The sequence below is a fragment of the Acomys russatus genome, chromosome X (assembly GCF_903995435.1).
Source record: "Acomys russatus chromosome X, mAcoRus1.1, whole genome shotgun sequence".
Classification (NCBI taxonomy): Eukaryota; Metazoa; Chordata; class Mammalia; order Rodentia; family Muridae; genus Acomys; species Acomys russatus.
Window position 1 is genome coordinate 3,370,239 of NC_067169.1, and position 18,392 is coordinate 3,388,630.

An 18,392-nucleotide genomic window follows, 5' to 3' on the forward strand; every position below is an offset into this window, starting at 1 on the left:
CATGCAGCACTGACTCTTCCCACTTGTGAATCTACACAGGTACTTATTTGTCAGATCGTTTTGCCAAACCACTAGTCATTGTTCTTTATGATGTATGGTGGAGAAGCATGCAAGCTGCCCTCACCTAACCTCATCTTTCCCTAACTAGAAGAAGGATGAGAAAGGAACCAATAGGCAAGCAGCATTGCTGGTTCTCCAAGCAGTTATGGACTAAGATAAACCCCTGAAAGATGGGGCTTTCCCCAAAAACTGTACACAAAGCTGTCTAAATTGAACACTCCAGGTAGAAACTCCTCCTGTGGAAAATTCCCTTTGGAAAATAGTCTTTTTCAACCAAAGAGAGTGCTTTTCTACTCACCTTTCCCCTTTTAACTACTGTTGAGTTTTCGGGACATACTTCAGTTCGCTCTTAATATTTTGGATTTCCGACAGGTTGACAGCTGGTCCTGGGAGTTTCTTTGCTCCCGGAAATGGCTTCTTCTCCTCTACAGTCGGAGGTGCCCCCTGAAAAGAAAGGGGAAAAATTCAACTCACTAAAAACAAGGCTCTCTGGCTCATGATATAGAGCAGGAAAATAAATACTGAAGGAAGAAAGTCATAGTGTGAATTCAGCATGGTGACTTTCTCTTGTGTCATTGTTCAGACAGCCTTAGAGTTTCAATAAAGTTCCCTGAAGTTTGTACAGGATTGTAAAATAGTGCTGTACGAAACAAAGTCCTTTCCGTATGACTTAGGATGCAATGGGCAACAGGTCTAGTAACTAATAAATACTGTCAACAGCTAGATGGAGTTGTGTTTTCCACACAAGCATCTTCTTAAAGTGACTTTAGTTTAGTATCAATACGCTTATCAGATATCTGATGGCAGAAATCTATAAAATGTCAGTGTACATCTGGCCCTAATTAGTCCAGGAGTTTGCAAAAATTTTGTTCAGAGTGCAGTGGCTGTCAGCCTTTTGTCTTATGGTGCCTTTGGGAAACATCAACTCAGAAGGACATAAGGAAAACATCTTTGAATAGGGGCTTTGAACTTGGGAGCAAAGGGCAGAGGAGGACAAGTTTTGCCTACTGCTTTGAGTAGTTTAAATTTCCTATCATTAAAGGAGTCTCTATTTTAGGGAGGGACCCACAGCTTTTTCTTTTTGTGTGTGGCTCCTCTAGTGCCTGATGGCAAAGTTTTGACTGTATACCTGATGATTTTTGGTTTAACTAACCAATCCCATAATCAACCTATACTTCTATATGCATGGCCCAAGCACACACAGTATAAGATTATAAATCACTAAGCTCAGTTGCTATGTGTAGCTCACTATAGAAGAAAATTGCATGCTAGTCTGTTCTTCCTACCTACTTGAAAGAAAGGTATTTGGGGACATTTGATCACCCTGACAGCCAGAACATCATGCCTTGGATCACATTACTTCAGAGGTAACTGGGTGATCATCCTAACTCCTTGTCACTAAAATTCATTAATCATCATTCTGAGGTCACATTTACCATACCTTCTGGTAAATGACTGAGTGCAACAGCATTCCTAAAGTGTGTCTATAGCTATGAGACAGGGACTCCTTCTAGGAGAAATTTAGGCTGAAGAATTGAGCTTAAAGCCATACTGAGGCCTGTGTTTTGTCTACCAAGCCCCTCACTCTTCTTCCCCTGCATCTGGATCTCAACAACTCTCCTGTAGCTCTCTCTCATCTTTTTTTTTTTAATTCAAAGCCACTTTGAAAAAACTATTTGCTTTTTATGTATATATAAAATAAACTACATACAGCAAGAAGAACCACAGGAAAAAAATCAGGAATTATATTCATGTTATTTTCATAGTGTTTTCGCTGTATTTGGCAACCCTGAAGAAAACATTTTCCTATCTCTATGAGCCTAATATTCTGAGTGTAAATCAATATCTATCATACATCTAACTAGACCTAAAAACATCTTAACCCCTAAACAACTAAGCTCAATTGTGAAACTAAACTATTTGGTCTTCAACCCCATCAGAGACTTGAGAAGGAGTAAAATGAATTACCTGAGTAGACAGGAAGTGCAGGTTAGCAGCTTCCAAGTTAAAAAAAAATGACAGATAGTTTGCTGCCTGGAGAGTCACCCATAACTGTCTACAACACTGTAGCATCATTTTCAACCTTATGGACCAATATATCTGACAGACATATTTCTGAGGCAGGAACTATTGAGGACTTGCTTTCCTTGTTTTGGCAGAGTTTGGCTGTCAACTCAGCCTGCATCCAAGCTTGCCAAGTTTTAGGCAGAATTCTGTCAGTGGTCAAAATGAGTCTATTTTGTCCAATGGCTTGTTTGCCATATTTGAAGCCATCCCCATAAGGAGGTTCCTTGATGCTCATCATCATCTTTGAGGTAGGCTGGGTGCTGCCAGGAGTTAACCTGTCTTGTTGTCAAAGAATCATTAAACACCTTTAAATGCCAAATTCGGTAGGACTCTTCTCTCATCTTTCTTATAAGTGTTTTCCCCAGTAAATAAGTATTCTGTATGTTAAATGTCTGTTTCTTTAGAGGACACTAACCTAGTCCCCAGTGCAACACTGTCATAACTGCACCTGCTGAACAAAGAATTAGATAACCAATATACGTGTGGTAGTGGTGGTAGTGGTGGTAGTGGTGGTGGTGGTGGTAGTGTGTGTGTGTGTTGTTTGTGTATGGTGTGTGTGTGTGTGGTATGTGTTTGTGCATGGTCTGTGTGTTTATGTGTATATATGATGTCTATGCTGTGTGTGTATATGTATGTGTGTGTGGTGTGTGTGTATGTGTGTATGGTGTGTGTGGGTGATGTGTGTGTATTTCAGTGTGTGTGTATGTGTATGATATGTATGTGTATGAGGTGTCGTGTGTGTGTGTGTGCATGCACGTGCGCGCATGTGTGTGTGTCAGGGATAAGAAACTGCACATTTGGCTCCTGTGAAGGACAGGATTAGAGCTCGTGCTGTTAGTCCTGGTCTGGTGACTGCCCATGTCTCATTCTCAAAATGGTTAGCACCTATAGGAAGAATGTGTTTAAGCATCCTCAAACTCTGACAAAACACTAGGCAGATGTGTCCCTTATAGAAATGTTCTTTAAATTGTTTATTGGGAAGGATGAGTAGGCATAAAAGACCAAGATGTTATTCCTCTTATAAGGGCTAATGAGACTTCCTGTAGTTATTTTCTTTGAAGCTGGTACAGTGCTGATTAAATAGCTAATGTGTCACCCACAGTAAATGATAAAAGAACTCAGTGTGGATGCTGTAAATCCCTAGAAGTTATTGTTTCCTTAAGTTTATGTACAGAGCCATAGGCCTGGCTTCTTTTCTCCATGTGAACACATTCATCATTTGTAAGTGTAGATAAAGAAAAGGTCATTAGAACTGTAAAACACCCACTTGAAGAACCAGGTATTCCATGATGTTCTTTTGCTGGGCTTTCCGGAAGGAATTTTTAACAAGGCTGTAAAGTGTTGCTTCTTTTTAAATATGTGTAGCAATGAAATGAAAAGTGTTTCAGCACTTAAAAGTGCTCTCACGGTTGGAGGTGGGTAGATCTTAATAAAGACCCATGAAGAGAAAAATGTTTCCAGATCCTTCTGCTAAGTTCCCAGGTAAGTCACTTCCTCTGCTGGCACATTTAACACAAACAGCCAATATCTGCACTTATGTGTCTGGGGCAGTGAACAAACACAAATTAATAATAGTAATGCTTAATGCTAGATGCCTTCTTACCAAGTTATTAAGACCTCAATGGACTACTTTTTTCTTCAAGATAAGCCTTAGCATTTGATTTAGTAAGGTGGTATATGATGTGAATTGTCACTATAGTTAATATTTGATAGTATGATATTGTTCAGGAAGCATGGCATATTTTTAATTTGTTTATTTTATTTTATGTACATTGGTGTTTGACTGCATGAATGTCTGTGTGAGGTTGTCAGATCCCTTGGAATAGGAGTTACAGACAGTTGTGAACTGCCATGTGCATGCTTGGAATTGAACCTGAGTCCTGTGGAAGAGAGACGTTAGTACTCTTAATCGCTAAGCCATCTTTCCAGCCCAGCAGGGTACATTTTTACACTGACGTTCTACCATGTTTTAAAAACATAACAGGAATCAGATTGTATTGCTTATAATTTGTTATTTATAAGAATTGCAGTAAACTAAAGCATGAGTAAATAAACTTCTACTTGAATAATGAGGATAGCCCTTTTCACAGATATTTAAATCCAGCAGGAAAATTGAAGATATTCGCTCTTTAGTGTAGATAAAGAGAGGATGAGATAAGCCTTACTAACCACTGCAGCATTCCTTGACTCAGGGGCAGTGCTGTGAAGAGCAATACCTGCCATGGGAATCACAGTGGGTCAGTAAAACTTTGCAGTATGGTGACACATCGGTGCCTTATCGGTGAGATTAAGGTATGAAAAAAGCTAAAAAAATTTTTTTAATGTCCCAAGCCTCACAACTAAGAAGTGACTGGCCTACAATTAAATAATATGTTTGCATCTTGCAAAGGGACAAGTAAAAAGGAAATGCTTAACAAAAAGTCCCAATGTAGCATAAGAAGAATGATATTTTAGTTGAAAAGGAGATTTGGAGGCTTAGAAATGGCTCATCAATACCCTCAGATCACTTCAAGCAAGCAGCTGCTTTTTTTATGCAAAAGGAGTTGGATAGAAGACACCTGTGCCAGGAGTATGCCTATGTCTAACAAGCCATGTACAGAGAATGCAGTCCCTGTCTGTAGGCAGAGCAAAGGGCTGGTCAGAAGCCACAGGTACACAAAAGAAGGTCAGTGTTCAAAAAGCTTGTCAGACCCCCAATGACTGAAGCCATTTTTCTGCTAGAACACATCCATTTGTTCACTTCTTAGAGGATGTCATGATCAAAATACTGTCTTAGTTTACTTGGAGGACTTAACTGGCTAGGATAGAGGTGAGCTGTTCTGGATGCTGGTAGTATGTTACAAATATCATGCTATACTATAATTCTGTTAACATGAGGCTAAGACATGAATCTTAAATCTATATGAATGTCAGCAATTCTTAGTTTGCAAATACAAATAACAGTAATAAATGTAAATATGGAAGTTACTCTGAGTTCATATTCTATTTCCTCATTCAAACTCTGCCATAGAAGGTAGCTAGGGCCTCAAGCCAAGCCATAAAATCCCTATTTAAGTATACCCTTAGAGCTAAGACAAGTTACCCAACTACTCTTCTTATGATGTTTCTCTGGGAAATTTATTCTGAGGCCCAAAACAGAGTTTGAGTCATGAGGTCACTTCCTCCCTTAATCCCACAAGCCCTAAGAGTTTCTATCTACTTGTATTACATAAGGAAGAGCCTTAGCTCTCTGTTCTACTGAATGAACCCTAAAAACAAGGAGTGGCACAATGCATGGAACACTCTAAGATCTTGAGATCTCTGTGGATATCTCATTCTCTCTATCCTATGAGGAATATTAATTGGCCATTTGAATACATGAGAGCTTAGAACATATGTGGTCACAAACCAAGTGCTATTTGTCCCTGATAATTTTATACAGTGTGCCCAAACCATCAAACTAGGGATAAGGAAATAGTGAAAAGAACGTGCTTCCCTGGCCTGCAAAGAAAGATACTTACCTTGCACAGGGATGAGCTCCAGGCTGCCTGCTCCACCAAGGGAAAGGAAGAAGTGAACTTCCCCCACTCCACCCCCAGCTGTTATATTAGCCAATTTCATGAGAAAGGACCAAGTTAACTTTTAACTGGCTATAGTAGTAGTGACAAACACAACTTAAGAGGAAGCTGGGGAAGAATAAATACAACGGCAAACCAATGGAGGTGAGGGCAGAGTCCCATGGCCATCCCTTCTAAACTTCCCATGTCTCTTTCTTACAACCTGCAGAGTAAGAGACCTGGAGTCTTTCATGAAATTGGATAATTAGATCGATTTCTGAAGAGCTGCTTATTTATCAAACATCTAACAGACTACACCATGTCCATTATCCCACTTACTCCTTCCTGGAGGCAACCCTCTAAGGGATAGAGAAGAACCTTCTTGGCTACTACAAACTCATATACTTGCCCAAAGTCTCAGACAGAAGACACATGAGCATAAGCTCACAGGAAGGCAAAGTTAGCAGCACCAGAACTTAGGATATTATAACCAGCCAGGGGTGGTGGTGCACACCTGCAATCCCAGGACACAGGAGGCAGAGGCAGGTGGATCTCTGTGATCTACAGCCTGGTCTACAGAGTGAGTTCCAGGACAGCCAGGGCTACATAGAGAAACCCTGTCTCAAAAAAAATAAATATATATATATATAACCAAAAGACAGAGAAGGGCCAGATCTCTTCTTTTTGGGTGTTCAAAATTTGTACTCCTCAAATGTGACTTAGTAACCAAAATTCCAAAATTTGGCACTACTACTAAAATACTCCACTTCCTCTGTGGCTAAGGCCGAGGACCTAAGCTCATGACAAGGAAACTGCATAGATGAAAGCTTAGATCCAGGACCAAAGTCATTTTAGGAAACTTTGAGGTAGTGGTCCAAATATAAAACAATAAAAATAATTACTTTATAAAATGCCCTCATTTTGTGTTCATGAAATGATCTAAAATCTTAATCCCTCCTCAGAATCAGACCAGATTCATCAGGAAAGTCACATGTAAGTAAATGCATAAACACCTGAGGAGGGCACTTGTTCTTATTTGTTGCAATTTTAGTTTTTTTTTTTCTCTCTATTTTAGCAAGATACTGAATTGGGCAGGGAGTAAAGAACAGGAGAGGGAAAAGTTAAATAATTTGATCAAGTCCTCCGTCTTTAAATATCCATACTGGAATTTTAATTGAAGATGTCTTTCTAGAAGCTATGCTATCAAATGCTGTGCTAGGTCCCCATTAAATAATAAATTTAGTATTTTGTTACCCTCATTAAGCTATTTTTGTGGGCTTATATTATTTACAAATAGAGATATTAAGCACCTTGTGGGCATACCTATGTTACATAGAATTGGAGCACAGTTAACTGAACATATAGAGATCCAACAAACACTAATTCATATTGAAAAATACAGGGAGGGAGACTACATAGACTCCACTGGAAAGCCTTCTTTTCAAAGGAAGATCAAGATGATTGTTAGACTCTGAAAATAATTTAATGAGTTTACTTGCTGAGCTCTAACTGAGGTTAATCTCCCATCAGAAGCCATGCCACACACAGCCATCTCAGTTTCCGCATAGACCCTGAGTGAAAACTTACCAAACCAGTGATTACCACTACTCCAAAAGCACCTGTGCACGAAAATCAACTGACAATGCGAAGTCAAGCTTGGCATCCTCAAACAACTTTGCCAAATACTTAACACTGGCTGAAATGGAAGGGAGACACAGAATGTCCCTGTGAACTGAGAAATCTTGCCTCTTGTAGGACCCTGGAGGCAACAGAACTTGCTGGTCTCTATTAGCTATCTTCCTCACCTCCTCGGTTTCAGGAGTTCGCTCTTTTTTCCTGGGAGGCTGCCCAGCTCCTGGACGAAAGGCTCCCATTGGAATATTGATGTTTGCCTAAAAAAAGAAAACAAAGTAAATTTAGCTTAAGAATAGTAAGAAATTGCATGGCATTCTAAGACAGCAATCATTGTGAGGAAAATGCTTCTGAAAAGTACATCTTCAAACCTTCTTATGTAAGGAAAATTGCTGAAACAACAGCACAAAATATGCAAAGGAAATTTCACTTCCACTTAGTATACATTCCTGGATTTCATCCTTAGTTCTGCTCAGCAATTCTATAATTCCTTATTGGATGGAAGAATGTTTTTTTACTTTTTTTAAAAAAAAATTTATATTATTAATTTATTCATATTACATCTCAATGGTTATCCTCTGGCTTGTATCCTCCCACTCCTCCCTCCCTCCCATTTTCCCCTTACTCCCCTCCCCTATGTCTGTGATTGAGGGGGACTTCCTCCCCCTGTATATGCTCATAGGGTATCAAGTCTCTTCTTGGTAGCCTGCTATCCTTCCTCTGAGTGCCACAAGGTCTCCCCATTCAGGGGACGTGGTCAAATATGAGGCAAGAGAGTACGTGTGAAATACAGACCCCACTCTCCACTCAACTGTGGAGAATGTCCTGTCCATTGGCTAGATCTGGGTAGGGGTTTGAAGTTTACTGCCTGTATTGTCCTCGGCTAGTGCCATAGTTGGAGCTGGACACCTGCGTCCAAATCTGCCTATCATAATTTTCTTCTTGTAGGTTTCTAGGATCCTCTGGATCCTTCCACTTTGCCATTCTCCCATGCTTCTCTCATCTAGAGTCCCAATAGGATGTCCTCCCTTCTGTCCCAGTTTCCTGGTTAGTGAAGATTTTCATGGGACATGCCCCTTGGGCTAGTATGCAGATATAAGTGAGTATATACCATTTAACTCTTTCTGCTTCTGGGTTGACTCACTCATTATGACCATTTCTAGTTCAATTCATTTGTCCACATTTTGGGAATTCCTTGTTTTTAATAGCTGAGTAGTATTCCATAGTGTAAATGTACCAAGTCTCTTTATCCATTCTTCTATGAGGAACACTTAGGCTGTTTCCATGTTCTGGCTCTTATGAATAAGGCTGCTATGAACATGGTTGAGCAAATTTTCTTGTTGTGTGCTGGAGCATCTTCTGGGTATATTCCAAGGAGTGGAATAGCTGGGTCTTGAGGAAGCCCTATTCCCATTTTTCTGAGATAGCACCAGATAGATTTCCAAAGTGGCTGTACTAGTTTGCATTCCCACCAGCAATGAAGGAGTGTTCCTCTCTCTCCACATCCTTGCCAGCATGTGGTGTCGCTTGAATTTTTGATCTTAGCCATTCTGAAGGGTGTAAGATGGAATCTCAGAGTTGTTTTGATTTGCATTTCCCTGATGACTAAGGAGGTTGAGCATTTCTTTAAGTGTTTCTCAGCCATTTGATATTCCTCTGTTGAGAATTCTCTGTTTAGTTCCAAGCCCCATTTCTCAATTGGGTTATTTGGTTGGGTGGTATTTAATTTCTTGAGTTCTTTATATATTTTGGATATTAGACCTTTGTCAGATGTAGGGTGGGTGAAGCTCTTTCCCAGTCTGTAGGCTGTCGCTTTGTTCTCTTGACAGTGTCTCCTGCCTTACAGAAGCTTCTCAGCCTCATGAGGTCCCATTTATTAATGGTTGACATTAAGGCGTGGGCCGTTGGTGTTCTGTTCAGGAAGTTGTCTCCTGTGCCAATATGTTGCAGGCTCTTCCCCACTTTTTCTTCTAAGTGACTTAGTGTCTCTGGTTTTAGGTTGAGGTCTTTAATCCACTTGGATTTGAGTTTTGTGCAAGGTGACAAATATGGGTCCAGTTGCTTTTTTTTTTTTTTTTTTTTTTTTTTTTTTTTGCACATAGACCTCCAGTTAGACCAGCACCATTTGTTGAAGATGCTATCCTTTTTCCATTGAATGGATTTAGCTTCTTTGTCAAAAATCAAGTGACCATATGTGTTTGAATTCCTATCTGGGTCTTTGATTAGATTCCACTGATCAACCAGCCTGTTGCTGTGCCAGTACCATGCTGTTTTAATTACTGTTGCTTTATAGTACAGCTTGAGATCAGGTATGGAGATTCCTCCAGAGGATCTTTTATTGTACAAGATTGTTTTAGCTATTCTGGGTTTTTTGTTTTTCCATATGAAGTTCAGAGTTGAACTTTCAATGTCTTTAAAAAATTGTGTAGGTATTTTGATAGGGATTGCATTGAATCTGTAGATTGCTTTGGGTAAGATGGCCATTTTTACTATGTTAATTCTCCCGATCCATGAGCAAGGAAGATCATTCCATCTTCTCAGGTCATCGTCAATCTCTTTCTTCAGAGTTTTGAAATTTTTTTCAAACAAGTCCTTCACTTGCTTGGTTAGAGTAACTCCTAAATATTTTATATTGCTTGTGGCTAATGTGAAGGGTGTGGTTTTCCTAATTTCTTCCTCTGCAAGCTTGTCATTTGTGTATAGGAAGGCTACAGACTTTTTTGAATTAATTTTGTATCCAGCCAATTTGCTGAAGGTATTTATCAGCTGTAGTAGTTCTCTGGTGGAATTTTGAGGATCACTACTGTAAACTATCATATCATCTGCAAATAGGGATAATTTGACTTCCTCCTTTCCCATTTGGATACCCTTGATCTCCTTTTGTTGTCTTATTGCTCTGGCTAGAACTTCGAGTACTATATTGAAGAGATATGGAGAGAGTGGGGAGCCTTACCTTGTTCCTAATTTTAGAGGAATTTCCTTGTGTATCTCACCATTTACTTTGATTTTGGCTATTGGCTTGCTGTATATAGCCTTTATTATGTTGAGGAAAATGCCTTGTATCCCCGATCTCTCCAAAACTTTAAACATGAAAGGGTGTTGGATTTTATCAAATGCTTTCTCTGCATCTAAGGAGATGATCATGTGGTTTTTTCTCTTCAGTTTGTTTATATGGTGGATTACATTGTTGGATTTCCGTATATTAAACCATCCCTGCATGCCTGGAATGAAGCCCACTTGGTCATGATGAATGATATATTTGATGTGTTCCTGTATTTGTTTTGCAAGTATTTTATTTAGTATTTTTGCATCAATGTTCATAAGAGAAATTGGTCTGAAATTCTCTTTCTTTGTTGAGTCTTTGTGAGGTTTAGGTATCATTGTGACTATGGCCTCATAGAATGAATTTGGTAATGTTCCATCCATTTCTATCTTTTGGAGTAGCTTGAAGAGTATCGGGTATTAGTGCCCCCTTGAAGGTCTGGTAGAATTCTGCACTGAAACCATCTGGCCATGGGCTTTTTTTTTGGTTGGGAGACTATCAATGATTGCTTCTATTTATGTAGAAGAAATGGGACTATTTAGCTTGTTTATCTTTTCTTCATTCAACTTTGGCAATTGAAATTGATTGAGAAAATTGTCCAATTCCCTTAGATTTTCAAATTTTGTGGCATATATGCCTTCGAAGTAGGATCTTATGATTCTTTGTATTTCTTCAGTGTCTGATGTTATGTCTCCCTTTTCATTTCTGATTTTGTTGATTTCAATACTGTCCCTGCCTTTTAGTTAGTTTGGCTAATGGTTTGTCTATCTTGTTGATTTTCTCAAAGAAACAGCTTTTGGTTTTGTTGATTCTTTGGACTGTTTTCTTAGTTTCTAATTTATTAATTTCAGCCCTGAGTTTGATTATTTCCAGGCGTCTACTCCTCTTGGGTGTTTCTGCTTCTTTTTTTTCTAGGGCTTCCAGTTGTGTTGTTAAGATGCTTATGTGCGATGTTTCCAATTTCTTTTTAAAGGCACTTAGTGCTATGAATTTTCCTCTTAGCACTGCTTTCAATGTATCCCACAAATTTGGGTATGTTGTTCCTTCATTTTCATTAAATTTCAGGAAGTCCTTGATTTCTTTCTTTATTTCTTCCCTGACCCAGGTGTCACTTAGCAGAGAGTTGTTTAGTTTCCACGTACGTGTAGGCTTTTTGTTATTTCTGTTGTTGTTGAATTGCAGCCTAAGAGCATGGTGATCTGATAGGATACAAGGTATTATTTCAATCCTCTTGTATCTATTGAGGCTTGCTTTGTGACCTACAATGTGATCAATTTTGGAGAAGGTTTCATGGGGTGCAGAGGAGAAAGTATATTCTTTCTTGTTTGGGTGAAAGGTTCTATTGATATCTGTTAGATTCATTTGACTCATGGCATTAGTTAATGATGTTATTTCTCGGCTTAGTTTCTGTTTCAATGACCTATCCTTCCGTGAGAGTGAGGTGTTGAAGTCTCCCACTATTATTGTGTGGGGATCGATGTGTGGTTTATGCTTCATTAACAGAACTTTTACAACTGTAGGTGCCCTTGTATTAGGAGCATAGATGTTCAGAATTGTGATGTCATCTTGGTTGACTTTACCTTTGATGAGTATGAAGTGTCCTTCCTCATCCCTTTTGATTAATTTTGGTTGAAATTCTATTTTGTTCAATATTAAAATGGGTACACCTGCTTGCTTCTTGTGACCATTTGCTTGGAATATTTTTTTCCAACCTTTTACCCTGAGGTAATGCCTTTCATTATGGGTGAGATGTGTTTCTTGGATGCAGAAGAATGTTGGATCTTGTTTACGTACCCATTCAGTTAGTCTGTGTCTTTTTATTGGAGAATTGAGGCCATTGATGTTGAGAGATATTAATGACCAGTGACTGTTAAGAGTCTTAATTTTGATGTTGTTTCCAGTAGAGCATTTGTGTAGTTGTGTTTTTGCCATGGGATAGTTATCTATTTCCTGGGTAGTTTTCGTTGTAGCTTGTGCCTTTGGGATGGAGTTTTCCTTCTAGTACCTTCTGTAAAGCTGGATTTGTGGATAGGTACTGTTTGAATTTGTTTTTGTCAAGGAATATTTTGTTTTCTCCATCAATGGTTATTGATAGTTTTGCTGAGTAAAATAGTCTGGCCTGGTATCTGTGGTCTTTTAGGGTTTGCAGGATCTCTGCCCAGGCCCTTCTGGCTTTTATGGTCTCTGCTGAGAAGTCAGGTGTAATTCTGATAGGTTTGCCATTAAATGTTATTTGGCCTTTTTCCCTTGCAGCTTTTAATACGTTTTCTTTGTTCTGTATGTTTTGTGTTTTGATTATTATGTGACGGGCAGTTTTTCTCTTCTGGTCTATTGTATTTGGTGTTCTGTAGGCCTCTTGTATGTTTATAGGCATCTCTTTCTTTAGATTGGGGAAATTTTCTTCTATAATTTTGTTGAGAATAGTTTCTGGGCCTTGGAGTCTGATATCTTCTCTTTCTTCAATGCCTATTACCCTTAGATTTCTTCTTTTTACGGTGTCCTTGATTTCCTGGATGTTTTGTGTCAGGATTTTTCCAGATTTAGCATTTTCTTTAATGGTTGCTTCAAGATATGTGATGGTATCTTCTAGACCTGAGATTCGTTCTTCCATCTCTTGGATTCTGTTAGAAAAGCTCACCTCTGTGTTGCTCGCCTTCTTCTCTGAGGTCTCACGTTCTCGTTTTCTTCTGTCTGTGTGTTTATCATTGAATTCATTTTCATCTTCAGATCATGAACTGATTTTTTGATTTCCTTCATCTGATTGTTTGTGTATTCCTGAGTTTCTTCCATTGCCTCTTTATAGGTCTTCAGAGCTTGAACCGTTTTATTTATTTTTTTCATCTGGTTGTTTGCATTTTCCTGTAATTTTTCCAGTTCCACTCTATGTGCTTCTTTTATGTCTCTCACCTGTTTGGCTGAATCTTCCTGCATTTGATTACGAATTTTATTTGTTTCCTCCATTATCATCCTTGTTACTAAGGATTTGAGGTCATTTTCTTGTATTTATGTTGTGTTTGAGTTCTCTGGGTTGTTTTTTTTTAGGATAGCTGGGATCTGGAGACGCCATATTGGTTTGGTTTTTTTGCGTATGCTTTTACGCTGTCCTTTAGACATCTTGCCATCTCTGTTTTTGTTGGGTAGCTTCCAGAGTTGGGTGGAGGGAGTCTGATGATAGATTCACCTGTTTTCTCATGATTTCCCTATGCTGGAAGCTCTGATGCTTCACTGGTGTGGATGGCAGGAGGCTAGTCCTGTCATTTTAGACTCTCATAGCCATTGATCCTTAGCTCCCCTGTACTGTGGGTCCTGCAATCATTCTGGGTCTTTGAATGTGCATTGGGTCATGTCAAAGTGTACACAGCCTTCTGGGTCCCCTGCCAAGACGAGCCAGGGACATTGGGCCCAAACCACGCACCAAGCTCTGCTAGATTCTCAGGGCCCGAACCGTCTGCCGAGCTCAGCTAGGGACCTAGGCCCAAAATGCACGCAGAGTCCAGCCAGAGTTTCAGGACTGGGACTGCGTGCCAAACTCAGCTAAGTTCTTTGGGCCCAAAGTGTGTGCTGTGGTCAGTTATAGTCTCAGGGTCCGAACCTTCCACCAAGCTCAGCCAGGAATTCTGGACCCAAACTGCACACAGGGTCCAACTAGAGTCTCAGGGCTGGGACTGCCCAAAAAGCTCAGCTAGAGTCTCTGGGCCCAAGCTGCCCACCAAGCGCAACTAGGGACTCTGGCCGCAAACTGCATGCTGATCTCCGCTAGAGTCTCAGGGGCGGAATTATGCACCGAGCTCAGCCAGGCACTCTGGACCCACACTGTGCACTGAATTCAGCCAGGGACTCCGGACCTAAACTGCGCCGAGAGTTCAGCCAGAGTCTCAGGACCATGATGTGTGCACAGCTCAGCTAGAGCCTCTGGACCCAATCTGTCCAGCAAGTTCAGCTAGGTACTCTGGGCCGAATCTGCATGCTGAGCTCAGCCTGCGTCACAGCAGCGGAACTGCGTGCTGAGCTGAGCTAGTGTCTTCCCGGCCAAACTCCACGCTGAGCTGAGCTAGCGTCTCCGTGGCGAAACTGGCCACTGAGCTGAGCTTGGGACTCAGGGGCTGAACTGCCCGCCTAGTACAGTTTGGGTTTCAGGGCACCGCGCAGCCCAAATCCTGCCCAGAGTCCCCTCTCCCACAGCAACTCCCACCGGCCACCACACCAATCGCCTCCGCCGGAGGGCTCCGAGCTGCAAACCTCAGCTGCTGCCTCCGTCATCGCCGCCGCCGCCATCGCCGTCGCCGCCTTCGCCACCGCCGATGCTGCCACTGCCGCTGCTGCCGCTGCTGCCGCTGCTGCTTCTCTGCACCCTGGTCCCTTCGATCCAGGGAGCACTCCTGCTGATGTAGTGTGGGGACCTCGGTGTTCCTGTTTCCAAATTCTGTGCAGTTCCCTGAACTCATTTCTGGAGCGTTTAAATACTGTCCACACTGTTTGGTGCCGTCTTGGATCTCCGGATGGAAGAATTTTTGAAGACAGTTTGTTCCGGCTGTTGCGCTCCTATGGCACATATCATTTTCCCCTTTCAGTGACGAGGAAGGGGCACATAATGATAGAAAAGGAGAAAAGAGCATCCACAGAAGCTATTCTACACTTAGTTCTCTGTCAGTTTCCTTTATATGTACAATGATGAGGATGCTTTCATACTTTCTAAATTGTCACCTCCTTCCTGTAACACCCTATCATGGTCCCAGCATCACCTCAGGTCCCTGAGTTGACATTCTTCTATCTTCTCCATGACACGCTCATGGGAAGGAAAGTCAAGAAAAGGGAAAGTACTATAAAATCAATTTCCTTTTTTAATAAAAATTTGGTTCTTGTCCATTGTTAAGATGAAATACTAATCTCCTTCAGTGGCAAGCTTAAAACACCTTCTTGTAAACATGAAACACTTCAAACACTAAAATATATAAGAATATGGTGACACAGTAATTTGAACTTGAGATGATATGTAAATTTAAATTTCACCCATATTTAGACAGACATCAAAAGGTGAAAATGTTTAATACATACCAAAAGTGTCTTCAAACAGAAACCACTCAAATAAAACACGTGTTAAACTATTTTTAAAACTAGAACATATTTTTCCAGTGAAGATAAAATTCTGCCTTATAAGTAATTGGATATATGGGCTTTAAAAGTTGAAATTTCATTTTTCTATAAGTGAAAATGTTGTCTAAGCAAAAGGAGCAAAATGTTTTGCTAACTTGTGACACAGAGTGGATGATTCGGGTACCACACCAAATGAAATTAAGTTTAGTAAGGTCCATTTGGAGCCACTGAGCATGTGCTCTGTTGCCAGGGTGATGATTCACCTATAACATAGGAAATAGCCAGGGTCAACATTCATGCAACACAGCAGGCTTGCGTTTTGCCTCCAAGGAAAGCAGGCTTGAAAACTCTCGTTTATGTTGGACAATCCTGATCCCACAAAAAGGAAACAAGTTTCAAAGTGTTTGTGGAAAATAGCAAGAAAAGCACATCATTTTGATGGATGCCAAGAAGTATTTGTCATCAGTGTGTATCATGAGACAAAGAGGACAGAAGGAAAGATAGATCTTATATTCTGGTAAATATAAAACAATATTTTATGAATCTTATGAGATCATGATCTTACTATGTTTCCCAGGCTGGCTTCCTACCCTCAAATGATCCTTCTGCTTTAGCTTCCCCAACAATTGGAATGTCAGGAAGGCATCATCGCTCCAGGTCATCTTTTATAATTTTAATTTGAATATACTATTTTTTATTTCCTAGGGGGACATAAAATAATGCTATTTACCAGGAATGTGTTTCAGTGATAGAGTGCCCATAAAGGATGTATAAGTCTTAAAATAAGACCAAAACAATATGAACAGACTCAGAGGAGATGTTCTATATTGGACCAATAGACTATTTTCTTCACTATCATTTTGATGAAAGAAGAAAAAGGTCAATGCAATAACTATTTGAGAGAAGAATGATTAATTAAAAGTTCAGTTAGAGCCAAGTACAGTGGCACACACCTGAATCTCAGCACTTTGGCGGCTGAAATTTGAAAAACAGATTGTATAGTAAACCAGGCCCAATAGGATTACTTTTTACCTCTTTCAAAATTGCTGATATGTACATAATTAATCTATTAATTTCTGAAATATCCACATATTATTCTAATATAAATAAATAAATTAGTAAATAAAAAACATAAAATATAAGAGCATTAATGTTCAAATGGGTTTTCTTTCTCATATTCTCCTGTCATGCTTTAATGAATATTTTGTCGTTTTTATTACAATAAATGACATACAATCACAAAAAAAGAAAGAAAAAAAAAACAGATTGTAAGTTTGAGGCCATCCTGGGCCACAAAGGAAGATCCTGACCTCTCCTTTCCTAAAAAAGGAGTTTATTTAGAGCACCCCATTCAACCTGTTTAGTATGAATATATAGGAAGTATCTTCCTTGTGGTGAATTTGGGTTAAATACTGTTTCTGAAAGATTTGGTTGTGAAGCTAGTTGATCAAATTTATATGCTTTATAATCAAATGTAGTTTTCAGTAAGGAAACATGCAAAGGTGATCCTGTTTGTTTGTTTTGTTTTGTTTTTTGAGACAGGATTTCTCTGTGTAGCTGTGGCTGTCCTGGACTTAGTCTGTAGACCAGTCTGGCTTCAAATTCACAGAGATCTACCTGCCTGTGCCTCCTGAGTGCTGAAATTAAAAGCATCACCACCACGCCCAGCTGGCTATCATGTTATGGGATGACAATATTTTCTTATTTGAAGAATATCTTTAGAACGTCTGGTTGCCTTTCCATAAGTGGTTGATAAGAGTGAAGTAGAGCTGGAAGTTGTTATAAATCCTTTCTAATTGACAAAGTGGGTGCTGTTCTGTGCTTCTAGGTATGGGCTACATCATGATTTTTAAACTCCTTGACCATGGAGCCCTTCCTTCAAGTAAAGTCTTGTCAGAACATCTAAAAATACAAAATAGTATTCATCAAAGGAGCTTTTCTTTGTATAGATAAAGACCATCAACAGAAAACCACAACTAGTCAAAATACAGAGAACAGCTGAACACAGGCTTTCCATCTCCTTTGGATACATCTACGGAACAACTCCTGCACCCGAAGCTCAGAAAACAGCACAGAGGAGAGGGCAAAAAGATTGTGAGAGCCAGAGGACCCAAAAATCCGGTGTGAGATTGCCCCTCCTAAAAATGGCAGAAAAGCTTCACCTATGATACCTCACAACATGGCTGCCTAAACAAGACCTAAACAAGGACAACACCAATAGACACATTGAAGAGGGATCATAAGAAAACAGTAACAAAGAAAAAGAGACCATGGATTTGAGAGGAAATCAAGGGTTGGAGGGAGGAAAGGAGAGAATGTGATTGGAGAGACATTATGTAATTATGTTTTAATTCAGAAAATAAAACATATATTGCCTAAAAATAAAAATGCAAAAGAGGTAGTCCACAACCTTTTCTTTACAACACTCAGTCTTGTGGAGTTGATTTCATTTTTGTTTGACTGATAAACAGATTAAACCTCAAAGAGTTTAACGTTTATGATCAAGGTCATATATACAATACAACAAACAAATGCCAGGTTTTCAAATCAATTTTTTTAGAGTTAACCTTTTCACTCTACCAATCCAGTCTCCTAAGGGTTCCTTTCCCTTGGCTAAAGTTAGCTCTAACCAGCACTAAGATTTCAGACTTAATACTTTGAGAGTGACCTTTGAAAAGAAGAACACAAAATGCATACTTCTGAAGTAGATGCCAAACAAAAGCTACATTGAAAAATGGGCCATTAACTCAGTGACTTGACACTTTTTCTTCTTGAAGGCATCACTCAAAAAATCAGGAACCTAAATGGGTTTTTAGAACAGCAAATATTGATGGGAACAAAAACAGCCTGAAAACATTTTGAGCATCCAATCATTATACTGCATCAATAAGGGACTATAAGAGCAGTGCTTTGTCAACTGTGTCATGCACTACACTAGTAATAAGATGATTAAAGAAGCT

General features: G+C 39.7%; 1 protein-coding gene across 2 annotated transcripts in view; it reads right to left on the reverse strand.

The window, feature by feature from the left end:
* Nucleotides 1–331: 331 nt before the first annotated feature.
* Nucleotides 332–18,392, reverse strand: part of Smpx (small muscle protein X-linked) — a 30,161-nt gene continuing 12,100 nt past the window's right edge. The window contains exons 3-4 of one of the 2 annotated variants that reach the window (XM_051141982.1): nucleotides 7,469–7,555; nucleotides 332–504 (exon numbers count right to left, since the gene is read on the reverse strand). In XM_051141982.1, the coding sequence (XP_050997939.1) occupies nucleotides 373–504; nucleotides 7,469–7,555 (219 nt within the window). In that variant the 3' untranslated portion in view covers nucleotides 332–372. Of the gene's footprint in view, nucleotides 505–7,252; nucleotides 7,556–18,392 lie in introns of those variants that run through there. The other variant, XM_051141981.1, reaches the window with a different exon arrangement.